Raw genomic sequence first — 27,301 nt, 5'->3', positions numbered from 1 at the left:
TTAAAAGTATATAAATGTTTATTTTGTTATAAAATGTCCGCTGGTTTGTCTAGATAAGACTCTTATTCCTCGGCTGGATCGTGTCGAGACTTTGAAGCTGCACTGAAACTCACATCTGGACCTTCGACCCGTTGGACCCCATTGAAGACACTATATGGAGAAACATCCTGGAATGTTTTCCTCAAAAACCTTCATTTCTTTTCGACTGAAGAAAGAAAGACATGAACATCTTGGATGACGAGGAGGAGAGTAAATTATCAGGACATTTGACTTCTGAAGAGAACTAAATCTTCAAGAGTATCTCAGAAGCGCACTCGTACCCTCCAAGAGTACGTGGTCAGCACCTTGTTCTTCTTCCTCACAACGCAGGTGTATGTGCCCTCGTTGATGGCATTCGCCACGATTGTGATGTGGTCATCTTTCAGGGAAATGTATCCGGGATGAGAGAATTCCAGAAGCTCGCCGTCTTTATACCAGCTGTTGGTGTGGGAGAATGCTCATGGTTAGGACGTTTCTAACAAACACAAACCTTAAATATGCTTGAATATACCTGAAAAACATCCAGATCCCAAACTGTGCAAATTTGAAGGATTGACCAAAGCCCTTCATGTTCCCTTTCACATAATCTTAGATTATTGTCATATGAACTGACAACATTTGGTGTAATCACCAAAATCATTTGCATTGCATTAACGCATTAAATTTGGTCCCAAGGACCAGGAGTGAAAACTGAGATAATGGGTCTCATTCACTAATAATGGCATGTGTTTAAACCAGGGGTTGGCAAATCAGGCCCTGGAGATCCATTTTCCTACGGAGTTAATCTCCAACCTTAAACAAACACACCTGAACAGGCTAATCAAGGTCTTCAGGAGTTTGATCCAGGACTGGCGCTAAACTCTGCAGGACAGTGGACCTATAGAGGACCAGAGTTGCCCAGCTTTTCACAAAACATTTCCTCCAGATTCACTACAGGTGCATGCACACAAATTTAAAACTCATTAGAACTCATGATCTCCATGACACCGGCTTGAGCCTCAGCAGGAAAAATAATGGGAAAAACAGCTGATAGAGACCTAGAGTGTCCATACAGACTCGAGGCTAAAAATTGCATCTACAGTTCCAAATACTGACTTGCAGGGGCTTTCGCACCGGGTAGTTCTAGGATCTAACCACCAGGGTGTTTCCAGAGAACTAATGGTTCCCCTAGGAACGTTTTCCTGGTTGCATTCACACCGCCAGTAGGAACTCTGAAGTGACGTAAGACACGCTTGTTGTTGTGACACTTATTTTGACGGCGCTGAGAACGCCAGCCAGAGCCTGAGCAAACACACAGTGCTCGCATTCTCCATGTTCATTATTTTACGATCTGTCAAACAGTCCTGTCTAATACGTTATTAGATAGAACTGTTATACATAGAAAGTAAACACTAATGAAAAGTTATTAGCATATGCCGTGTGGTCGATGTCCAGTGTCGCTGAGAAGAAATAAATGATCATGTTTCTCTTGGTCCCTCAAAGTTGCGTTGGATTTTCTCCTCAGCGTAGAGGTTAAGACCATCTATCACTGTTTTCCATGTTCGTAGAGTTAGTTTCTGGAGTAAATATATAGGCAATAATCTGTGTATTTACACAGCCTTTTTAAAAATGGCGGATGCTGGTGTTTTGCGTGTGTTCGGCCAATCAGCGAACACTAACGTCACGGAAGGTTCCTATAGTGCTGGTTTAGACCGACTCTGATGTAGGAGTAAATTAGTTCCTCCAAAAGAAGTTCCTAGAACTAAAATCGTTCCTAGTTCCAGCGGTGTGAACGCGCCAAAAACGGACAACTTCCGCCAATAGTTCTAGGAATTATGAAAAGATTTCTCCGGTGCGAAAGCCCCTTTACAGGGGTTAAGTGAATAACACTGCAAAGTGCAAACAAATATTTTGCAAAGTCCTAAATAATTTACAAATATTTTCTGTACAGTGTCAAAAAACACCAAATGAAATCCTCTGCCTCAATGTTGTAGAGCAGTGCTTCTCAAACCTGTCCCTCACCATTGCACATTTTGGATGTGAACCTCATCAAACACACCTGATTTAACTAATTAGCTCATTAGTAGAGCCGGCAAGACTTGAACTGGGTGTGACTGAGGGAGACATCCAAAATGTGAATATGGGGACAGGTCTGAGAAGCACTATTGTAGACCAATAAAACACAAAAACCACCAAGGGGAAAATGCTTTTATAGGCAGTGTAATAAAACTTTTCTAGAAACAGCATGAATATGGAAACAAGTCCAAGAAATGGTAACAATCTGTGTGTGGAAAAACAAGAACTCACTAGATTTTGCCTTTCCTGGCTGCAATCTTCTTACCACAGCGGAAGGTGAGGTTCTTTCCCTCCACAACAAACTTGTGTTTTGTCCGTGGGGGGGTTGCAGTTGGCGGGGCAGTGGGAAATGGGAATTCTGTTTGAAAGGTAAAATGAAATCAGCACTTATTATTCATCCAGAACATCAATGAATTATGGTTGCTAGCAGTGGAATTGTTCTCTTTTACACTCCCAGTGTTGAAGGTGGCCTTGCTCCCTCTCCACTGTTGACTCCAAACATCTATTCATTAATCTACTAAATTTTGGGATTGGGAGTGGTGCTGAAGTGAAAAAATGTTGACAGTGTTAAGTAGGTTGGGGAATCAGAAAATGTGTGGTGCAAAGTCTCCATGCATCTAATATACCAAAGCCTGCTTCACATTTGAATCAAATATCACAAAATGCCCATTTATGATCTCAAATGCTTGATCAAGCATGCAGAGTATGACTGCGGAGTTATTGTGAGCATACGTTGCTCACGGTTAATGGAGTATACTTTAAAGTCGGCATGAAACGGAAGTTGAGATTGACATTTTTTCCTTGTTGTGACGTATATCCGAGTGAAACGGCTTCTGAAATTAGAAAAAAATGTAGGGCGGGGCTTGATTTCGTTCTTCGGGAATTGATTGGATCGTTGGAGGTTGGGCGTTGCAAACAAAATGGAGGCAGATTTGAATGCCAGTTTACATTCAGTTGTGGAGGATTTCTCTCCACCGGACTCCCCACCGTTACCCTCCCATGAAGGATTTTTTATTGAGGAGCCCGGCGACGAGGACGAGCAGCTAAATTTTCAGGCAGGAATCAGCTCATATTTATATGAGCCTCCCGCGAACCAAGATGAGTCAAGTTCACCCTCGAGAGCAGAAACGAGACAGACACCGATAGCCGCACCCTCATCGGCTCTGGCCGCACCCTTTCGCCATGGCACGTGACCAAAAGAGAAGAGAGGTCGTTTCGAGGGGGGAGGGAAGGGTAATGTTTTTGATTAAAGATTATAAGGGTACATGAATTTAAAAAAAATAATGAAGTGCACAGATAAATCATTTATAATAAACACTACAATATTACATATAAAAAGAAGATTTGTCAAATTTGATTTCATGCCGACTTTAAAAAGGTGTGGTGCATGAGACAGAGCATCATAATCTCAAGGCCTTTGTCAATTCAGATGTAACTTTAAGGACTGCACTTGCCAATCATCTCCAATCATCTTCACAAAGCTACCTCTGATCATAATCCACAGATTGATTGGTCCTCTAGATCTTGGACTAGATGGAGCTCTAACTGTTATACTTCTTGTCTGTCACTCTGCCATCCTCAAGCTATTGCCTGTTTATCTCACACCACTACTTGACTCTTGCGTTGCCTCCTGCCTCTCAAGAGTTGCTGGCCTCTTCAAATGTAGTGCAATGTAACTTCTACCCCATAGACCAGGGGTAGCCAACCCTAATCAGACATACCTGAACCAGAAATAACAGGAAGATGTGTGAGATAAGGGTTGGAACTGAAGTCTGCTGGAAGGTCTGCTATAGACCCTATGGCTGAGCCATTAAGTTGCTTGGAACCTGTTCACCACAAGTAAAGCTTTGTTCATTTTCTTTGTAGGAAACCTGGATGGCTGTCTCCCACTCAACATCAATTTCCAGAGGGATGAAGAGGACCAATTGGTTCAAGATAAAGAATCGATATCCAATACTATTAATGACTACTGCTTTTGAACTTCTTCAGAGCACAACCATCTTCACCAAACTGTATCTCCAGAACACCTTGTGCATTCACAAGACTGCCTTCACCACCCCTACTGGCCATTACAATTACTAGGTAATGCCATTTAGGCTGGTCAATGCATGGGACAAAACCCTGCAAACAAGTCCAACGCTTCCTAGGTTTTGCCCATTTTTACAGATGATTCATTTGAAACTAGCAGAACCCTTTTACTGCAGAACCACTTCTAACGGAGAATCCCTCTAGGCAGTTCCTGTGGACTGTGAAGGCTGGCCAGGCATTTATTCAGCTCAAGCAGGGATTGAGTACCATACCCATACTGACCCTCCATGTCCTGATGCCTCGGACCTCCCCCTGAAAGGAGCTTTGATATCAGAAATCAGGAGCTCTCTGCAGTGGAGGTGGTATTTAAAGAATGGGGACACTGCTTTCACAGCATCTCCCAGGGCACTTTCCTGTTTTGGAAGGCTTTCAGTCATCTCATTGGATAATCCATCAGCCTGTCTTTGTTTTTCACCCTCAATCTAATGATCAAACAGGGAGGGTTAACCAGGAGAAGACCCTAAGATGCATGGTCTGTAACAACCACACTTCTTAGAGCTCACATCTGATTAGGGAAGAGTTCGCTAACACCTTTTACCATTCCTCTATAAGTATGTCCCCTTGTGCCAGTCTGGGTTCCTGAAGTAGGGCTTGGACAGCCCAATTGAACAGCAATAGGAAAAGTCTAATCAGCACTGAAGATCTAGAGCACTACTCTGTCCAGGCCAGAAGGTTTGGCTCTCAGCAAGGGATCTCCCTCTTCCTATTGAGTTTCAGAAACTAGGCCCGCGTTTCACTGATCCCTTCAAGATCCTCCGAAAGATTAGCCCTGTTTCTTACTGTCAGGAGTCAAGTTTGATTCCTCAGCTTGTTTTCCTACTCCCTTTTCTCCATGTGCGCTCTTGCACGGCTGTCCGCTATCCCAATCAGCGTTCGGGCCCTCGCTCATCATCTCACACCTGTTCCCCCTTTGCCCTGATCTTCTTTCTATTTAGATCTCGTCTTCTCTCCTCTTTGCCGGTTTATTGTTTGTTCATTCATGCCTGTTACAGACGCCTCATCGTTGTGATTTACCTCTTCTTAATCTTGTCCTGTTCCGTCCTGTGTGTGTATCAGACGAGAGGTACCACCTGTTATCCTCTGCCAACAAGCCTGCTATTCTGTGCTGCTGTTTCTGCCAAGTGGAGCCAGTACTCGTCGTTTCCAGTGCGCGCTTTCTGACAGCAACTACCTGTGCCTTTCACCCCACCTGGTTACAGCCTAGTCCTTTTGAGTTTCATTCTCCTGTTCTGCGTCCGCCTAGACCGGCAGACAGCCTATTTGAGACCCTGGATCACAAAACCAGTCTTATGTTGCACGGGTATATTTGTGTCAAAATTATAGATTTTTCTTTTATGCCAAAAATCATTAGGATATTAAGTAAAGATCATGTTCCATGAAGATATTTTGTAAATTTCCCACCTTAAATATATAAAACATTTATTTTTGTGAATGGATGCAGCACTATCGCCAATAGAAATGGACAACTTTAAAGGCGATTTTCTCAATATTTCGATTTTTCTGTACCGTCAGATTCCAGATTTTCAAATAGTTGTATCTTGGCCAAATATTGTCCTATCCTAACAAACCATACATCAATGGAAATATTATGTATTCAGCTTTCAGACGATGTATAAATCTAAATTTAAATTACCCATAAGAAAGGTTTTGTGGTCCAGGGTCACATTTTATCCTTTATCTGCTATTCAATAAATCTATGTGACCAGCTTTCGCTTTTGGGTCCTTTTCTAACTGTGACACTTACTGGCTCTTGCTGGCCCCTTTCACATCTCACACTTAAAGTCTGATGTCTGTTGTTCTCTCTCTCTCCAGTCACTACTGTAGCTCCTCACTGTGCCACACATCATCAGGGTCTAAATGAAGTTCTGGGTAAATATTTCCCCCTCAGGAAGTCTCTGCTCGGGAGGTAGTCCTTTTTCAAAGTTCAGGAACTTTCAGGGGTGGGACTTGGGCGCTGAACATGCTGACTGATTGAGTTCATAACGCATTTTGATTGGTTGACTCCACGCAGCATTTTATTTCAACCACCGTCTGTTGCGGAGCGTGAAGTAACAGTTGTTTGCTATTCGAATCAACAATGGAGTTTAAAAAATACGACAGATTACGAGGTTCAGGCTTTATTAAGCTTAAATTCAGAGGATGAAATCCAGCGGGAACTGTAAAGTAGCACGCAGTCCTACGTCACCGGACTAATTTGCCTAATCTTCACGGCACTTCACAGACCGCGGGGGAAACGCAGACAGCAACAGGTCTGGGGAAAAAGTCTGCGGCTTAAGCTGCTGTCTGGGATAGCTCCAGGAACGTCAGGAACTGTTCTTATGGGAGGGGCTCCTGTCTAAACTGACCCTCTCAGCCAGTAGATATCTCTATGTTCTTAGGATTTAGCCCAAAATCATGATGATTGCTTTCACTTGTCAGCCATTTCTGGGAATGTTGAGTACCCTTGAATCTTTAAGCACCACGCAATCTGGAAGTCCAAGGTTTGATTCCTACCTAGAACATCTGTCACACAAACTTGTTCCAGCACCACTCTTTCTTTACTAACTTGTTTGTTGAAAAAAAAATCTGACATTTCACTCCTCATCTCATTCCCTGGCATTACAAGTTTAGACCCACATTCAGTGCATTTACTGTTTTCGGTAGAATAGTTTGCAGAGACTTCTGCACCATTATTTGAATACATTTTCTGATGCCTGTGGTGTAATCTATTTCAAACAAACTTGCCTCTAAAAGACATGCAAAAGCAAAACGAACTGTGGTTATTTACTGTATGTGTATTTGAGATGATCTCTTTCTATCTAAGTGGCCGGAATAAGCTCCTATGAGGACCAAACTTTATGTAGTTTAGGTCTAATGTCTCATGGTTTTTCTATATACAATTAGTTTTTTAGGTGATCCCTGGTCTGAGTAACTGGCCTCTTACCGTAACAGAAGTCACAGCTGGACGGACAGTGTTTCTGCATGAGCCTCCTCTTGCTGTCACAATAACCCTTCCTTGCCCAAGAAGGACAGATAAATAATCGATCCAAACATCCTGCAGTGGCATGGACAGAAAAACAGCAAATAAGAAGGTGTCAGGTAATTGTAGAAAGGTAATAAGTAATCCAGATTTGACATATTTATGAATGTTTATTTGTGCTTATGTGTAAAATACCATAGAGTCGATGTAAGCCCCAGACCTCATCTTGAGTAATTAGTTTGCGGCCCGTCAGTGTGGCATTGAGGTGCATTAAAGCTTTGGTATTCTGGGAATGCATCAGTCCCAGTACATGACCGATCTCATGAGCCGCCACGTGAACTAGATCTGTCAGCCACACTCCTGAAGACAACAACAATCACACACAGAAACACGTTCAAAATGGCTTTTTTCTTCCCATGAACATGAACAAACGCCTGTCATGCGCGTGTAAAAGTTTGCCAGCTGAGACGCTTTATTACTTGCCGTCTAGAAATTGCATGATTTGCCTTCCAGAATTTAAGAATTCAACATCTTATTTTACCAGTAGGAAATCATACAAAAGTGTTCTCGCCAGGCACGATTTGACACATTTCCAATAAGTCACACAATTGCAGCCAACCAGAACATACTTGGTGTTGAATATACAACTGTGGCTTTATGATTGACAAAATGCTTCAACTCAACCCTGTTTCAGAGGCTAAAGAAATTAATAACTGGAGAATTCAACTGGAAAATTTTGCTTCTTTGCTTCTTATTGTTTCAAACTGAAAACAAGGCACTTGCAGGTTAAAGGCACACTATGCAAGATTTGTACCTTAATATAACAGCTTCGAAATCATTTCGATGGGAAACGAACTCGTAGTAAGGCGAATCATCCCGATAGCAATGCAGGTTTGAGAGGTGGCGCCCCGACAAATCTCGCGAGAATCACGACCTGCTTTACGGCACGACGTCACATACATCAACAACACATGAAGAGTCTCTATGGAAGACACTAGCACGCATTTCAGACGTGAATCATGGCAGAGTCGACGAAGAAAACGAAGAAAGCGCGGTCGGAAGTCGTGAGTGGTATTTACGACAGTAACGTTAAATACAAGTACTCCACAGCGACTCTAGGGGGCGCTGTTTGAGGAAAAACGGAAACTGCATAGTGTGCCTTTAAGTAGGGGTTTTGATAAGTTTTGTCTGGTCAATTTAATGATATCTATATTTCTTTTGGCATAATGAACATCGTAACACCCAGGAAGCAACAATTTCTGCACTCTTTCTCCAGCGAAGTAAATAATCAGATACAAATTTTCTTAGTTCACACTGAGGCTACGTATACATTAATCCAGATACATTAGAAAACGGCGTTTTCTATTCACCTCACTTCACCTCACGCTCAATTCACCTCACAAAATCTCACTGAGATGATACAGACGGAAAAATAAATAATAAAGTTATCACGCAATTCTTCTGACAGGATAATTTTATTTAGCAAACATTTTTTCGTTTTCAAACGTGTGGACTTGACCTCAGTGGGGGAAAACAACACCTGCCTTTGTTCCAGCTGAAGCGCATGTTTCCCAGGATCCAGTACTCGTCATCGTCGAAGTGGATCTCTCCGGTCTGAGGGAAGAAGGCGTGGGCCAGTTCCCCGGTGATGCCATCGAAACAGTGGTGCAAGTAGGACTGTAGACAGTCGGTGTGGTTTACGGAGTAGAAACCTGCCGAAAGGCAAACAACCAATATGATCCAAAGATCCCATTCTATACGCATTATAGCACAGCAGATATTGCAGATTTGTTTGTGCTGCCATGAATAATGCATCTCAGAATTAGCCCCAGTGAAAAACTTTTTTTATCAGTTCAACCACATGTGCACACAAATGCTGATCATTATTCATGATGATTATATAATAGAGGATTAATCTGGTGTTGGTCTTATTATATTTTATTGCCAAACGCGCATTATTCTGTGTTACTTTAACCCTCTGGTGCTGTTCGCATGACGGTCAAAAATTACAATATTTTTTATGAATGCACTATATTTTAGTTTGATAATGTTTTTTTATTTAATAATTACTATTTATAGGGAATTGTATGGTTCAAAGTTATATTTATGGAATAGTTATGATCCATTTGTTAATCACTTTTTGAGCATAGACCTGAAAACTGTCGTAGATCTTGAAGCATTCAAGAGCAACAGACTTAAGTTTGGTCTCTTTTTAAAGGAGACAATTGGCAGATTATTGCTGAAGTGAAACAAGTTGTTCTTTTTTAAGTGGAAGTAAAAATAAGTGAGATAAGTTTAAGTTTAATATTGTGAAAAATGCATAAAAATACTATTTTTAAATTTAATATGAAATATATTTTTCATATATTACTCTTACTGAAAGCTAATTTTTTGAGATTTCAACCTCAAATTTAAAACACAACTTGTTTAGATTTATGGCTTTGATTTAGTCACAGTTAGAGTTTGTTAGAGTAACGTTTCCACTAGATAAAATTCGCATCCCATTCGTTTCCAATGCGCTCATTTTTGACTGCGAACGATACAAGTGCGACTATATTTTTTCTTACCTTTTCGAATCATGAACATAATTTTTTGTGTGTGTGTGTGTGTGTGTGTGTGTGTTCACACAGCAAGTGCCAAAACCTTTACCAAATTTCGTACCATTCCGATGAAGTAAAATATTCTAAAAAAACAAAATGTATAATGATTTGGTCTAAAATGACGGAACACAACAAACAAACGTATGAATGTGTTGATGCACCGATTTTGATGTCCGCCTCTTGATCGGAAGGGACTTCACGGAAACTGAAGGGCGAGACGTCGCTCCACATGGAGAAGGCCTTGGAGACGCCTCTCCTCGTGTCACTGGCATTCAGAAGATTCCTGGGAAACGACAGCAGTCTGCACAAACACAACAGTGACACGCAAAGCAAAGTTAACAAAAATATACATCTAGTGGTTACACTTTATTTCTATAGTCCACTTTAGACATTCTACTGACTATAAGTAACTTTACAACTACATGTCAACTTACTCTACTAAATCTAACCCTAATTTATCAGTCTACTAACACTCTAATGAGAGTTAGTTGATATGTAGTTGCAATCCTATTGCTTTTCTGGACTTGTAAAAATGTAAACTGGTTATTAAATATAAAGAAGCAGCAGCCATGCAAGGCTTAAAGTGTTTGAGCTGTGATGTGGTACAAACACATAAAAACGGGGGGAAGATTCTTACTTGTAGGTCAGCTTGAACTTGTCCCACTTTAGTTGCTCTGGAGTGAGCGTGTAGCGTTTGTTTCTGGAAAGGTGAAGCACATGGGAGCGGGCGTCTTTATGAATCCCAATGATTAAAACACCAGACATGAGAGCTTCTTCCTTGGACAAAAAAATCTCAGATTAGATTAGATTGATCTGTGAGCAGGATTTTCCATGAAGGTCCGTCTGTGCCACGTTTGCTCCTGAAAGAGTGATAACTCCACTTGTGAGGTGATTCGCTCTAATAACGGCTTTGTTAAGCCAGAAACACATCTTGTATTGATTAGTCGGGAGTGAAGTAAGCGCAGTCAGAGGAAAGCTCGGTTCAGTTGTTAAGTCAGATTTCTCTTTTTATCTGATGTAAGACAATTATTTAATGCTCTTCTCAGGACTGTGCATGCAAAACATTGGTGTGATACTGCTCAATACATTACAGCATTATAATATTTCGTGTAGCCTAAAATTTTCACAAGTGGAAAATATTAACAATTCTTAATTTAAAACCCTGAGCTGCTCTGATCTGCTATTGAGCTTATATTAGATTTGTACACGATTGTTACATTTGAACATTTGGTTTAATCACATAAACACAACAGAATTACCTTTTTAATTCAGTCATTTTATCTACACTGGCGGTCAAAAGTGTGCAATGATTTAGACTTTTTAATGTTTCTCAAAGAAGTCTCAGCGAGCCTGTATTTATTTAAAGAAAAATACAGTAAATATGATTCTAATGTAAATCATCTGTTTTCTATGTGAATATACAGTAAAGTGTAATTTATTCCTGTGATCAAAGCTGAATTTTCAGCATCATTACTCCAGTCTTCAGAGTCACATGATCCTTCAGAAATCACTCTAGTATGATGATTTGATGATCAAGAAACATTTATGATTATTATTAATGTTGAAGACAGTTGTGCTGCTTCAGATTTTTGTGGAAGACTGGAGTAATGATGCTGAAAATTCAACTTTGAATCACATAAATCAATAAAATTTAACAATACATTCACATAGGAAACAGCTGTTTTATTTTGTAATAATATTTCACAATTTTTACTGTATTTTTGAGCAAATAAATGCAGCCTTGGTGAGCAGAAGAGACTCTTTTAGAAACCTTTGACATCCAGTGTATTTAAACAAAACAATAATTAAAATCAGATGCAGAGCTGCCAACACTCGAGGTAGGGAAGATATATTTATGGGTATAAAAGTGAAATTATAGCATTACTACAGTTCTCAGGGTTACTACAGTAATTGAATGTGTAATCAAAGAAGATTCAGCAAATTTAAAATAGAGAGAGTAAAAGATCAGTATCATATCACTACATGTTCTTATAACAACTGAAAGACTGTGTGTAAATAAACTTTTGGATTCAGATTTGAGCTACAGTTGTACAACATTTATTCTGGGAGTTTGTCATCTCAAAGTATCAATAAAGTAGGAGACTTGCTGACAAAATCATCCTATCATCAACAACAAAAAGTAATTAATGTAACTTTAAAGACCCCATGAAATTGTTTCCTGTGTCGATGTCCTTCACATGAAGTAGGGGGCGGGGCCTATCACAGGATGTAGGGGCGGGGCCTGTCACATGAAGTAGGGGGCGGGGCCTATCACAGGATGTAGAGGCGGGCCTGTCACATGAAGTAGGGGTGGGGCCTATCACAGGATGTAGGGGCGGGCCTGTCACATGAAGTAGGGGTGGGGCCTATCACAGGATGTAGGGGCGGGGCCTGTCACATGAAGTAGGGGTGGGGCCTATCACAGGAAGTAGGGGGTGGGGCCTATCACAGGGTCCTTTTTCAAAAGCACGATTGAAAGCAATGAAGACACTTTCATGAATATATTTCAAATCAGGAGTGATTGAATTACAGCAGCTTTCTTCGCACGATGAAAATAGTGCCAACTCGACCAAATATTACCTGGTGACAGACAGTATTTATAATCCAGTGGGAGGCTCAATTTAACTGTCGAGAGGATTGTATTGGACAAAAATATGCATAAACCCATGCATGCAAGATCAATAATTAGAGTCAGTTTGGCAGGAAAACGAGACTCTAAAGTGTATGTGCGCTAAAAGATTGTCAATTATATTGAAGGCCTCAAAGCTAATAGCCACAAAAAAAATTGTTTTGATTTCATAAGAATGTGCACTGTAATGAATTGAAGGAAGATGCCAAGTCTAAATGAATAAAAAATTAAAACATTCCTCTTACTAGCCATGAAAAACAGCCTGATTTTTATATTGTAATTCCAGAAGGTATTTGGCCTGGATTTGAACTCTGAAGTTAATGTTGAGCGTACTCTCTGGGTTTCATAACGCTGTCCAAAGCTTCACTTCACTGGTAATCTGACCCTAAACCAGTGTCTGAAACAGACATTCACAGACACACACACACACACACGCCAGACAGTCCCTGGGTTAGAAATCCACAGTGTTTGCATGAAGCTTGGCTCCGTTTTGTTTCACACAGAGAGCGCACGATCTTCAGACTGGATGACAGCATGATTTCCTATACGGGCTGTAATGTCCTTGCTGACTTTTTCATCTCAGTCTTCTGGAAAAGGGTCAAGTGTTGATAGTGTGCGAGTGTTTGAGTGTTTTAAAAGTGAAAAGGCTTGCAGACTCCACTTGAAAACGCTGATAAAGTCGAGACTAGTGGAGATGGAGACTATTTTGGTCCAACAGGGCAGAGAGGACATTCCTGAACTGATTCAGACTGACTTTATATCACATGACACGGGTTTCTAAGCCGCACTCTTGGCAATCAGGACATTTCTATCCAGTGGAAAATAATTTCAAATGGAAAAAGGTATTTTGGATCCAACATAAGTTGACAGAGTGGAACTCCCAGATGGCAATGTTTCGGGGCGATCAGCTTGCCGTCCGCTTTAATAACACTAAATGTCTTGAGCTGCCCTCGATCTGGCGATGTAAAGGAGTTCGAGACTCCAGACGGGTCTCTCTAGAGTTAAGAGTTCTCTATAAGCAGAAAGTCACACGACTATCTAAAGAATCATTCAAAGCACACAACCACCAAGCAGAAACATGAAGGCTTGGATGTAATGAATACATTTCAAGATTATGTGAAGTAGAGATGCTCGATATGTCGGCCACTATATCGGTATCGGCCGATGTTCATCTTAAATGTTATCGTTAACGTCCCGATAAGAAAATTTGGTCGATATATTAAAGCCGATCAATAATGTATTATTTCCTCCAGCTTCAGATGCGCTCTGTTCAACATGATGGTTCTGAATTGCTTGAAATATGATAGGAGAAAAAAGGAAAATACAGTAAAGTGAAGTTTGTCATATCGGCTACATTAAATTATAATGAGAACATAAATGTGTGTTTGGGACATGGATTTAATGGTGAGACTTTTGTTTTTGTAATCAGGCTCTCAAAAATTATATAAAAATTTGGATTTAGATTTATTGACGAATATATTGGTTATTAACTTTCAAATATAAAGAATTATTGGTATCAGCCAAAATGTTCATATCGCTGCATCCCTAATGTGAAGCTAATGCCCAGCTGACAGGGAAATGTTCGCATGGCCAAGAAAAAGAACATTTTACTACTATTTTGAGCATTCAGAAAAGATTGCATATTTTAATGGGAACATTAGCCAAACCTTCTTAGAACATATTTTAGTACACAGGGGAGATATCCAGAATGCATACAAGTCTTTGCAAACTGTATGTCCGATTATGGACATCACAGAGGATTTAGACCGACGGTTCAACAACAATACCTCAAAATTGGTGGATATTCTATCAATTGTCCGGGACACGATGTGAAGCCGCATTATTTGCCCAGGTCTGAGGTTTGGTGCTGCTTGCCAATGTACAAGTCAACTGGAATTTGGTGCAACTATCTGCAACTGGGACACGGGGGCTCACAGGTTTCAATGGGTTTCCGTTGCCCAAGAACCCACTGGAACAGAGATAAACCAGAAGGTGCATTTTTCACCCAGTTCTGGTTGTATTCCATCCATTGTGAAACCTTTAGTCCATCTGGAACCTGTTTGATTGCCACAGTTTCCTCATTTAGCTTCTCTGTTAGACTGGCGATAACACCATGAGCCGAGGCCAGGACTGACATTAAGCAGCTTGGGATGGAAACGTTATAATCTCTTTCACGTCTTCTTGCGCTTGAACAGACAAATACACACAAAATTATGTCAAAATATCCCTGTAAAGACACTGATCTGGACTGAATAACTAATTAATAAGGATATAGGCTATATTTTATTTATAAAAAGGAAACTATGCTGGGTTATTTTACATCTTGATTAGCCTGTATTTGATTTCTTGAACTTTGTTCATTTGTATTTATTTGGGTTTTTTCATTTATTTGTTCTTATTTTATTACTGACTTCTTATTTGCCTTTAACGATGTTTGAAATGTATGAAGTCTAGTTGTTTTTGCTGATATTTTTGTTAAAACCATGGGCAAGTTCCTCATGTAAGTGTTCTTTATAGGCTGCTGATTTTTGTTCATTCAGCTGAGAACAAAATATTTTGCAAAAAGACAGTATAAAAATGTTTGTTATCTAAACGTTTGACTTTTTAAAGCTAAACTTTGTAAAGCTTTATTCATACAGCACTTTATACAATAGATTGCTTTACAGCAGTAGCTCTACTGTATTAAACATGAAAACAGAGTCAGAGTCTCTTTCAGTTCGAATCACAGCTTCAGTTTCTGCTGTAAAGCGTCTCTCCAGTGAGTTCACGGTTTCACTCGCGTCTGAACAGAAGAAATGAACCAGAGAAGATTTACACCTCAAAGAAGGCGGAGCCTAAGAGCCACACCCACCTATTACATCATTACCACACCGACCAATGGGAGTTCAGAGGTGTTTACCAGCCACACTGAACTTTTCCAGAAAGTCCCGAAATAAACGTATTTTTTTTTTTTTAAATGACGTCACACCAGTTCGTTCTTCTATTTCGCTTTAAGTTTATCAGTACCTTTAAAGTCCCCCGTTGTCAATCATTTTATCCCTTAAAACTCATCTTTGATCACCAGAATTACATATTTAAACATTTTTTATTTGAAAAAAAATTCTTCATGCCTTAAAATATCTTGAATGTAACTCGACACCCTTGCCTCATTTAGTATGCGTGGTTCTATGAATATGCAAATGAGCCCCGCCTCCACTCACTCACTCAGCTCAGAGATCCACTGGTTGACGATCACACGTTGATCTGATTGGTTACAAGGTAGTTTGTGACGTCAGAAACACCAGCGATTTCAAAGCGTGTTTTTGAGACTGTCTTTGGTTCACTGCAGTTTTAAGGAGAAAATACTCAGCAATGGTGTCGACTTATGAATTTACACATGCTTTGTCTTAAAGCACATTAAAAACACCACATAGACACATAAACAACATCATCACCACAAGGACAAATTATAGTTTGAAGGTGTTTACCAAGCCAGAGTGAACTTTTCCAGAAAGTCCCGAAATTAACTTAGTTTTAACCTGATTTTGTTAGGAATGACGTCACACCAGTTCGTTTATCAGGACCTTGAAGCAATCTATTGGAGGCAATAAGAGTAGGAAAGAGAAGTTGGTTCTCTACTGAGTTGTATGAATGACTTGAAAGTGTTTGATCAGTCGCTCTGCACAAAGATAGCTCTGAAGAAACTAGTTTTTTTTGTCATGAAAGGAGCATGACGTCAGAATGCTCTGAATTATCACATTTGGCTTCAGAAAGAGGCATAACTAAACCATGAACAGACAGGAATTATGAAGCTTTGTAGGTCGAGTCTGTCAGCAGAGATGTCACTCTCTTGTGTATTACATCACGTTTCTGTTGTCCTGTTGGGTTTCCCATAAATATCCCCTTGAACCCTGATTCTACTGAGCTGTATATCTGGGAATGAGCTGGAGGTTTTGAAATGTAGGTCACAGTGTCTTGTCATGTATTGCTATGCGGTGCGGAGCTACAAAGAAAAAAATGCTATGATTCTTCGAGAGTAGCAGAAATACGAAGAGGAAAGCAGCCAAACTATTCCAGAGACACTTGGATAAACCTTCTACCTACAGGCCTTTCCATCCAGCAGAGAGATTTATCCTTCTTCTGTTCCTGTGTCTAACGACATGGATTGGATATGATTGTAGTTGTATATCCTGTTTGAAAATATGGAATTCATGCTGGTTTATTCTGGATTTTTCATCCTCTTCTTGTTTACTTGCTGCCTCAAACAGAGTTTATGAATATGACTGAAAGATTTGATTTCAGCTCTGATTGTCCTCTGGTTTAAACATTTGTCCAGGACATCTGCAGACCAGTCACGTCAATGCTACCAAACCTAATAATCATTTCTTTAATTGCTGGCGATCATTAGAGAGAACGGTGGTCAGTCGTCAAACCCTGCTGTAGATCTGCCCTCGACTAAAGACTTTTCTAGTCGACTAGTAGTCGTTCTTTTAAGCCATTAGTCGACTAATTGCACGTTTATATTAATAAGCCATAAATCAATCATAATAATGAGCCTTTAATTGCCTATAGAATACACAGCCTAATCAGCGCTCAAACGCAAACATACAGCGCACCGGCAAACATAATGATCATGAATGTGAGACTCAAAAGCATTTTAATAATTTATTGGTAATGTTTTCTGTGTTTTCGGCTGCAGAGATAACGCGTATATGCACGTTTCATATGGATTACACAATCTGAGAACATTTATCTCTATGAACATCTATGAACATTTTCCATTGGAATCTGTTCATAGATATATTTCTCATGTCTGTGAGGAAAGTGTACGCCGAGTTTCGGTTCATTTCTGTGACGTGCTCAAGTTCACTGAGACTGAGACGGCAGAAAGCGCATCCTGATTGTTTTCATTACTTTACAAAAGCACAACATTTTGCTGTTATTGTGAGTTTACAGAAATAAAAGTAGACCCTTTACAGTTTGCGTTACTCTTATCTGTATGAGCAAAAGTGATGGAGTATTTTAAGTTAAATGCAGCGATAAACCGGCGACGGTATGTCATGCAGTAAACACACTCTCCACACAAACACTTGAATATGTGCTAAATAATAGCACACAGTTATCTAGGTTAACTTTAGAACGAGTGGACTTTGAAGTCGATGAACGATAGACGAATGTTTGGATTCCCTGCTGTCAACGATCTGTTCCTCAAGGACTGCGTGATTTCGCCACTTCCTTGTGGCGTTTTTTTTTCTGCAACTAACCGACTGATAAAAGTTTGGTCGACCAAACCTCTTCTAGTGACTAACGGTTAGTCAACTATTGTGCTGTGGATTTCATTGGCTAAATGTGACCCTGGATCACAAAACCAGTCTCGAGTCGCACGGGTATATTTGTGGCAATAGCAACAATACATTGTATGGGTCAAAATGATCAATTTTTCTTTTAAGACAAAAATCATTAGGATATTAAGTAAAGATCATGTTTCATGAAGATATTTTGTAAATTTCCCACCGTAAATATATAAAACATTTATTTTTGTGAGTGAATGCAGCACAATCGCCAACATAAATGGACAACTTTAAAGGAGATTTTCTCAATGTTTCGATTTTTTTGCACCCTCAGATTCCAGATTTTCAGTTTCCAGATTTTTTTACTATCCTACTAAACCATACATCAATGAAAAGCTTATTTATTCAGCTTTCATGTATACATCTCAATTTCAAAAAAATTACCCATGTGACTGGTTTTGTGGTCCAGGGTCACAAATAACAAGGTCCTCTGCTAAATAGCATACATATCCGGGCCTCATCTGGGCCAACTATGGCACATTTAATTAATCAATCAACAATACTATTGATCAGCATTACCAAACGTGGACGTTTTCCACTAGAAACAAGCATTGATGTATTATTTTAATTTAATACTGTGAAGCTGCTTTGATACAATCTGTATTGTGAAAAGCGCTATATAAATAAACTTGACTTAACTTGACTTGACATGTGGCTCAGTAACATGGGCCACATCTGGTCCACACACATCAAGCCGGTTTTAGTGTGTGTTGTGGCTTGATGTGTGTTGCCCAGATGTGGCCCATGTAACTTTTGACGCTGCCAGAACTGAGCCATATGTGCCATAGTTGGCCCTGATGAGGCCCGTATATGTATGCTATTGTCAGCCACACACAGGTTGAGACATCGCAGTCATTCTATGCCGTATTTGGGCCAGACAAATGTGGGAGATGTGGGCCAGAACTGGGCCAGATGTCATGGAGAATAATGCTTTTGATGGCAAACCCATCACAGACTGATTGTTTATAGCATTATTGAACAGTACAGTAATACAGTACAGTAATATTGAACAGAATTAAGTGAGACATTCAAAAACTAGTAAATATTCACGATTTATCTTACTTTGAACTGCATATAGCAGACAAAAAATGTCTACAATTTAGCTCTTGCTACTTTCAGCTTTAAAATATAGGCCTAGTAAACTCTTGGATTCATTAGAAGTCATATATTTAGCTATAATCAAATAACACTCTTGGTTTTAGCTTGAGCAAAAGTCTTCTTTAAAAAGTCAAGATAACTTTTAGATAACAGATCTTTTTGCAAAATATTTTGTTCACAGTTGAATTAACAAAATCAGCAGCCTATAAAAAGCACTTACCTGTACATGAGAAACTTGCCCATGGTTTTCACAAACCTATCAGCAAAAACATCTCAGTTACTGATGTAACCCTCGTTCCCTGAAGGAGGGAACGGGAGACGTGACGACGACGTGACGATGTAATTGGGATCACTTCAGGGAGCCCTATCAACTTCGAGTGTCTACAGAACGAGCCAATGAACGTTGGTGTGCGTGATTCGCGTCACGCGCCCCGCCCTGCAGCACGGGTGTAAACAGGAAGCCGGCGCACGCACACATTGTTTTTCGCTGAGGAACCGAGATTGTGATGGCCGTACAGCGATGGTCAGCAACTGTGGCGACGGGACGTTACGAGAGGACACTGCGGAAGCCACATCCTGCCCAAGGGCGGTACATGTGGAGAATACACATATGGACTGGCCGGTTAGGGGCAGTGCAACATATGGAATGTCACTGGGGTGGCTCCAGCCTGAGAAGGGGGAGACTACACTAGACAGTGACGGCAGAGCAGACTCTGCCAAGGGAAGACACAGGCTCACCGCAGGGATCACCACATAAGGAACCCAGCCTAGTACAGGTTATACAAAGCATACGAGCACTAGGCCTGGCGTCGGACGCTCCACAACGTCCGACTGCCGAAGAGGTGCGGAGGGACTCAGAAGGGTTCGCCGGGGTGGGGAACTCGACTGGAGCAAAAAGCGCATGTATCCTTTCCAGTAGAAGGGAGTGGGGCAGCAAGCCGACACGAGAGCGGGAACTTCGGTGTTACCAGCTGGTTGAAGTGAGTACACAGGAAGAAACCGGTTCAACACGTAGGCTATAAAACCTAACGAACGTGTTAGGTGTCGCCCAGCCCGCAGCTCTACAGATGTCTGTCAGCGAGGCGCCTGTACCAGCGCCCAAGAAGAAGCGACAGCCCTAGTGGAGTGGGCTTTCAACCCGAGCGGGCAGAGGGTCGGGCTTCCTAAGCCAAGGTGATGGCACCCACTATCCAGTTGGCCATCCCCTTGGCAGCCTTTCCCTTCTGCTGGCCTCCGTAACAGACGAAGAGCTGATCTTCTGTCCACGTATAGACGCAGAGCGCGAATGGGACAGAGAAAAGCCAGGGCTGGGTCTGCCTCCTCCGAAGGCAGCGCTTGCAGGTTCACTACCTGGTCCCGGAAGGGAGTGGTAGGAACCTTGGGCACGTATCCAGGCCGGGGTCTCAGGATCACGTGAGAGTTATCCGGGACGAATTCTAGGCACGATTCGTCGGCCGAAAATGCATGAAGGTCCCCTACCCTCTTGATAGAGGCCAATGCAACCAGGAGTACTGTCTTACAGGACAGATGTTTTAACTCAGCTGATTGCAAAGGCTCAAAGGGTGGTCTCTGAAGTGCCGAAAGGACCAGAGACAAATCCCAAGAGGGTATAGAGAGAGGGCGAGGCGGATTTATAGGCCCCCTCAGGAACCTGACGATCAGGTTGTGCTTTCCCAATGACTTACCTTCATACAAACATACACTTTAAGAGTGGAGGGAGACAGCCTTCGCACCAACCCTTCTTGCAGGAAGGAAAGCACGGCTCTGATCGAGCAAGTTCGGGGGTTCTCCTCGTGAGAAGAACACCAGTCAACGAATAGGTTCCACTTCAACGCATAGAGGCGCCTCGTAGAGGGGGCTCTAGCGGAAGTGATGGTGTCAACTACCGCTTGGGGTAGGTCACCTAGAACCTCCGTGTCCCGTCCAGGGACCAGACATGGAGTTTCCAGAGGTCCGGATGCGGGTGCCATAGGGTACCCCGTCTCTGAGAGAGCAGGTCCTCTCTCAGAGGGATGGGCCAGGGAGGGGCTGTCGTGAGGAGCACCAGGTCCGGGAACCAGGTCCGGTTGGGCCAATACGGCACAACAAGCAAGTCCTGCTCGTCGTCCTCCCTGACTTTGCACAAGGTCTGTGCAAGAAGGCTGTGCAAGAAGGTATGCCAGAGCATCCGAGCCGAGGGTCCCCTCGGTCAGGGAATAGAACAACTGCCAATGAGACGTGTCCGGACAGTGTAGACCACCCTGGCGGTTGATGTACGCAACGGTCACAGTGCTGTCCGTACGGACCAGTACATGCTTGCCTTAGTAGCGGCGTTTTGAAGCGGCCCAGTACAAGATGTACTGCTAACAACTCGAGGCAGTTGATGGGCCAATGCAGTTGAGGCCCCGTCCACAGACCTGAAGCTGCATAACCGTACGTGGCCCCCACCCAGCCGGTGACAGAGGCATCCGTGATGACCACAGAATGTCTGGAAACTTGTTCTAGGGGAACACCTGCCCGCAGGAAGGAAGAGTCTGACCACAAGCTGAGAGTTTGGCGACAGTGCGGGGTCACTTTGACCCAGCTGCAGATGCCATATGCCCCAGGAACAGTTTCAGTGGTGCTGCTGTTCTGCGTCTGAGCGAGCTCACGCAGTTCAACACTGACTGGACACGGGCCTCTGTGAGGCGCGGTGTCATGATGATCGAGTCCAACTCCATACCGAGAAAAGAGATCCTCTGCCCGGGGGTGAGTTTGCTCTTTTCCCAGTTGACCCGAAGCCCTAGGTGGCTGAGGTGACTGAGCACCATGTCCCTGTGTTCACACAACTGCTCTCTCGACTTGGCGAGGATAAGACAGTCGTCAAGGTAGTTGAGAATACGAACACCATGCTCGCACATGGGAGCACACTCCGTGACTTTCTTGAAGACAAGGGGCGACAGGGCCAGCCCGAAGGGTAAGACTTTGTACTGATATTCCCATCCCTCGAACGCAAAGCGAAGAAACGGTCTGTGTCGAGGGAGAATCGAGACATGAAAGTACGCGTTCTTCAGATTGATCGCTGCAAACCAATCTTGGGGACGGATGCATTTGAAAATGCGTTTCTGCGTAAGCATCTTGAACGGCAGCCTGTGAAGGGACCGGTTCAGGACGCGCAGGTCCAAGATTGGTCGTAACCCACCGCCTTTCTTGGGTACAATGAAGTACGGGCTGTAGAAGCCATTCTTCATTTCGGCTGGAGGAACCGTCTCGATCGTGTCCTTCGCCAGTAGGATTGCGATCTCCACCCTGAGCACAGGGGCATTGTCTGCCAGAACACGGGTGAACAGAATGCCCCTGAACGCTGGGGGATGCCGGGCAAACTGAATCGCATAGCCGAGTCAGATAGTGCCACCTCCTGAAGAGCAGACAAAGGCTCTGTGGACGGGTGGGGGCAGCAGCGGTCCGCCAAGGCAGGATGTGTCGGATTGCCTCCGTCTGCTTCTGGGCGGCCGAGAACTGTTGGGCAAAGCTCTCGTCCGCTTCGCCGAATAACCCAACCTGGGAGAGAGGGGCATCCAGGAACCGATATTTAGCGGTGTCCCTCATGTCAGCCAGGTTGAGCCAAAGGTGGCGCTCCTGGACCACCAAGGTGGACATCGCCTGACCAATAGAAGGTGCGGTTTCCTTGGTCGCCCGGAGGAGCTCTGGGTCAGAACCGCCCTCGTGAATATCCATGAGCGCCTGGGCCTGGTGGACCTGCAAGAGCGCCATGGCATGCAGGGCGCCAGCAGCCTGTCCACAGGCCTTGTAAGCCTTCGCCGTGAGACCGGACGAAATCCGAGAACTAGTCGTTCCTGAGAAGGACGAATTATGTTATTTTGGGAGCTCTAACGGTGGCCGCGTTTGTGAGGCGTGAGGGGCCCACGGAGATTGCCTCGGCGGGGAAGCCTTCACGGTAATCCTCAGATCACCCTGGCTAAGCGCCAGGTGACATCGGGGCAGAATAGATGCTAGATCGGGGCATAGGCGAGGGGACTGCACCTCCCTTGAGGTAAGCGAGTCTCGATCTTAACGCGGCCATAGTCATATTCCCGCAATGGGAACATGAACTATCCACAAAAGCTGCCTCAGCATGCTGAATGTCCAAACATGAGAGACAACTATTGTGGCCGTCTGCTGGCGCCAGGGAATGACCACACCCAGAAACGCACAAGCGGAATGACATCCTGAAAAGAACATTCTGTTGCTCTTTTTGTGAAGAAAAGAAGAAAGAAAAGAAAAAACAATACTCTTTCCACTACTCTCACAGTGCTGAGGCACCCAGGGAATGGCCGCAGTGTACAGCAGTGCTGTAAACACTATCAGTAAAAACGCCCACCGATACCGCACAGAAAAAAGCTTGCTGTGAAAACAGCAGTTGAGTGAGCTTAAGCTCACGGCCAATCGCTGATCGCGCCGTCAAACCAACACTGAAAGAGAGTCTTCAGCGCTATTGAGTCTTGTAGATTCTGAAGTCAAACAGAAAGCTCGGCTCCGAAGTGAAAGACAATGTGTGCATGCGCCCGCTTCCTGTTTATACCTTGTGAGCGAATAGGAATTCAGTTGAGTTCTATTCAAGAGCAAGAAGATGTATATGAGAGCTAGATCCAGAAAAGTCTTCTGTGAAATAGAAAGGTCTGATATGTGCATGGGATACAGATTTATAGAGGAAGTATAGTAATAATCCAAAAGCAAACAGCAACAAAAACACACAAATCGCAGTTTAAACTTCCATAAACCAGTCAGGATGTAAATCCTTGGACAACAAGAAATGCAAGGGTTAAAATCCCAGAGACAGTCGAGGGGTCAATAACACACAGGTGAGTAAACCGTCCTGACAGAAGCTAATTCATAAGACCCTTGCCAATCCAAATATTATTTCAGGATGGAAGAAAGATAGATTATGTGACTGCAAGCATTCCTTCCTTCTACAATCAATATTGCACAAACGTTTAAGAAGTGCCAAGACTGCATGAGGTCAGTGACATCTATAAGGGATTGTTCTTGCATCATGTCTGAGCTATTTAGATCTACTGAAATCAGGTTTCTGCCCCGTCTTTTCGTATTTGTAGCAAATACCATACAAATGCCTAAAATTACACTTTAAAGTCGGGATTACATGGAAACATTGTAATATACATCCAAGTGAAACTTAGAAAATGCATGGGCGGGGCTTGGTTCTGTGCATCAGTTGTTGATTGGATGTTGAGACGAAAGGTGTGGCACTCAAAAGATTATGCAAATGAGTGTGCACTTAAGGGGAGGGGCTTAAAAGCACTGAATGACTGCAGAATCCTGCATACATCACCGCCGGAGAGAAGACTGACACTTCACTGGAAGATCCAGTGACATTTTGATTAAGCATTACAAGGTCTAAACATTTTGAAAAATGTTTTGTTCATCTGCTCTGTTTTTCTAAACATTTAGAAAAATGTTTAGTCTAATTACTCTCATGGCATTTATGGCTCAGCAGAAATGTTTTTAGAGTGGCCATATATCCAGAGCTACATGTGCCTCCAAGCAACCTGTCATCGTGAAGAATAACTTCCCCTTCTTTCCAGCATCTCTTCTCTTCTCTGATGAGAGGCAACCTGTCACTCACATGAGATCAGCCAATAGCAAACCACAACCATCCAATCAATTCCCCACAGACACAATCAAGCCCCGCCCACATTTGTTCTTGTTCCTGAAGCGTTTCACTCGGATATAGGACACAATAGAGGAGAAAAGACTAGTGTAAAACTTCCCTTTCATGCTGATTATTATATATCTTGAAAGAAAATTGAGAACAACAGTAGATTTTAAATATGCTAAAAGTGTTGGCTACACTTTATTTTAAGGTGTCATTGTTACAGTGTAATTATATATTTAAGTAGGCTACTCAGTAATATTAATTAACTACATGTACTTTCTATAAGGTTAGGGTAGGATAAGGATTTGGTTGAGGGTTAGTTGCATGTAATTATGCATAATTTACTGTTATTACTATGGTAAGAACATGTAACATATGTAACAAGGACACTGTAAAATAAAGTGTTACCAAAGTGAGTTGTTGGTTTTTAGTTTTCTTTTTTAAGAGTACACTGGCATAGATCATTTAAAGTGTACAAACCTGAAAACCCCACAAATTTATTATTATATATATATATATATATATTTTTTTTTATTTTTTTTTTCTTCTTTTTTGTTGGAAATACCAAAGATGCATCCTCCAAAATTTCAGAGCGTAAAAGCAAAAGTGAACAAAAAATAAATTAAATGTAGCGAAAAAACACATAAATAATAATGAAAATGCATAATGGTAATGCCTGCAAAAGTCCGTCAGTGATATCAATCTTTCATCTGCTCTGTTTTTATGCGCCAGACACACGTCGCTGGTCATGAGCGTTGCGTTCTGTTCCATTCCGTCGCGTTTTTATGAACGCAAGGACGCGTCCAGTCTGTGTGAACGACTTCTAGTTGTATAACTCGAGCGTATCAATGGCTATCACTTAACGCGCGTGACGCCGCTTTGACGCGCGTCAAGAGTTATGCAAGGAAGAAGAGTTATGCTGAAATATTATTAGTCCTGATGAAAAACTAATGACATACCTCAAATCTCCAGGCAGGCAGAGCCGTGACTTCATGCACGAAGAGCCCGAGCCCGGCCAGCGCCAGCAGAACAAGCCCTTCGAGCTTTCCATGAACTTCACGCACCATCTTCGCGACGTCAACGTCCAAATATTTGCCCTTAACAAAGACGTATCAAACCTCACCATTTATTATTACTCCCGTGGGTTATTTGTCTTGCCATTGGGTTCCCGACAGACAGCGTGTCTTCTCCGTCAGTGTTCAGCGTTCAGCAGAGACTGAGCTCAGATGGAGGAACACACTGACTGCTTCACAGCTGCACACATTGTAATGCAATCAATGCTGCTTTTACCACACTTGCTGTTTCATTGTCATTTTTGGAGGATTAATCATCTTTCACGAGACAGCTGCTTTTGATTTTGCTTCCTGATTTTGCATCGTTCTTGCACTTAAAATACAAGTAGCCTAATAGCTATTAATTTCATGTACAAACAACGACGAACAGACCGTTCCGTTCTGCTATCTGAACTAAACAATCTGCAATATCTGTTTTTTTTTTGGTTTAGCTTTTAGAAATTACATTGATTGATTAATCATTTTGACCCGAAATTCTTTTTTTATTAAAAACAAAAATGTGAGTGTTCATCAGAGGGTCCAAGAGTCTAGGACTGTTGTCGCACTTGAACCGCGAATACACACGAAAAATAATGGATTCGAGGAGTTTTGTGGTTGAAATTTAAAAAAAGTAACAAATTCTTCTCTCACGGGTCAATTTGACCCCCTTAGGAATGAATGGGATGCGAGGAATGCTTCAGTTCACATAGAAAAACCTAAAATGCTCAAAATTCAAACTAAAAATGCTAAAACTTTACCAAAAAATGATTGTATAATGTTTACATGTGTATCTGAATGCATACTGAAGAGAACTGACTTTAGGACCCAGAGGAACAGCTCATTTACTCCATATAGAGATATAAGACCATCTAGTCATGAAATAACATCTTATATTATTATATTTCCACAAGAGGTCCGCAAAGACTCCCAATGTAAGATATTTACAGCTGAATTAAAATGTTAATGTATGAAAAAGTGAGTTATTTTGAATTTAAATTGGAAGAATGTGAGGAACGTGCTTAAATTACTATTATTTTATTATTTATTGATCAAATCTAGTAGTTTAAAAGTAAATAAAAAAATAACACAAAATCTCCACAAAAAAAAAAAACAATGCATTATAATTTTAGGGCTTCGGGTAATTTTGACCCGTGAGGGAAAGATGTGTTACAAAGTGCGAGTGAACGATGAGCGTTAAATACATACAATATACAAACAGATTATTAATCAGGTATGAACCAGACCAACAGGGAATGTTCTCTCAAAGTTATGAACAAACATTCTTCCAGTAACGTTAATACGTGAACGTCAGTTCAAAGTTATCTGGTCTAAAAACATAAGCACAAAACATTTATACATCGCAGAGTGTTTGTTCCTGAAATGTTTTAGTTTGTGCAGAGAACATTCAAAAGTAACTTTAATGTCTGCAAAATGGAACTTTTCGTTAATGTTTGCATAGCAATTTTTTTAACAGTCAGAGAACATTCATTAATAACGTTTCCACAACCCTTAGTCACCATAGACTGTAAAGAATAGTTTCTCTTCTGCCGAGCCCTAGCTTTCAACAACTGATTTTATGCAAAGTTATGAGCAGATTCCAATGAGTCCTGAACCTTTATAGCATAACGAGCCCCGAAGGCACTGAAAGCCCTCTGGTGCTCTTCGCTCATTTCTGACTGAAAATTTGTATGTTTTTTTTTATAGAATTTTTTTGCCTACTTGATCGGAATGGTGCAAAACTTGGTAAAGGTTTTGGAACTTGCTGTGTAAACACACACACACACACACGGACAAATCATGGACACATTTGAAAAGGTTA

The 27,301-nt window shown here is 41.9% G+C and overlaps 1 protein-coding gene across 3 annotated transcripts; it reads right to left on the bottom strand.

The window, feature by feature from the left end:
- Nucleotides 1-195: 195 nt before the first annotated feature.
- mmp23ba (matrix metallopeptidase 23ba) lies at nucleotides 196-25,697 on the bottom strand. Of its 3 annotated transcripts, none has more exons than XM_084087795.1 (8): nucleotides 25,390-25,697; nucleotides 10,379-10,514; nucleotides 9,903-10,042; nucleotides 8,686-8,853; nucleotides 7,337-7,501; nucleotides 7,106-7,216; nucleotides 2,326-2,452; nucleotides 196-477 (listed from the first exon to the last, which is right to left on the bottom strand). In XM_084087795.1, the coding sequence occupies exons 2-8, from the start codon at nucleotides 10,504-10,506 to the stop codon at nucleotides 303-305; spliced, it is 1,014 nt and encodes a 337-aa protein (XP_083943921.1). In that variant the 5' UTR covers nucleotides 10,507-10,514; nucleotides 25,390-25,697; the 3' UTR covers nucleotides 196-302. The 3 variants fall into 3 exon arrangements, with proteins under 3 accessions (XP_083943921.1, XP_083943920.1, XP_083943919.1); XM_084087794.1 differs by having other exon boundaries at nucleotides 10,379-10,441; nucleotides 25,390-25,679; XM_084087793.1 differs by having other exon boundaries at nucleotides 197-477; nucleotides 10,379-10,518; nucleotides 25,390-25,646.
- Nucleotides 25,698-27,301: the final 1,604 nt, after the last annotated feature.

The sequence above is a fragment of the Abramis brama genome, assembly GCF_963993115.1.
Source record: "Abramis brama genome assembly, chromosome: 16".
Classification (NCBI taxonomy): Eukaryota; Metazoa; Chordata; class Actinopteri; order Cypriniformes; family Leuciscidae; genus Abramis; species Abramis brama.
This window is presented reverse-complemented; position numbering and strand designations above follow the sequence as displayed.

Coding starts and splice junctions, on each gene's coding strand:
- mmp23ba (XM_084087793.1), bottom strand. CDS start 25,497: ATGGTGCGTGAAGTTCATGGAAAGCTCGAAGGGCTTGTTCTGCTGGCG. Junction 8,854..9,902: donor AGAGGCGGACATCAAAATCG/GTGCATCAACAC, acceptor GCCTTTCGGCAG/GTTTCTACTCCGTAAACCAC. Junction 478..2,325: donor GCCAGGAAAGGCAAAATCTA/GTGAGTTCTTGT, acceptor CCACACCAACAG/CTGGTATAAAGACGGCGAGC.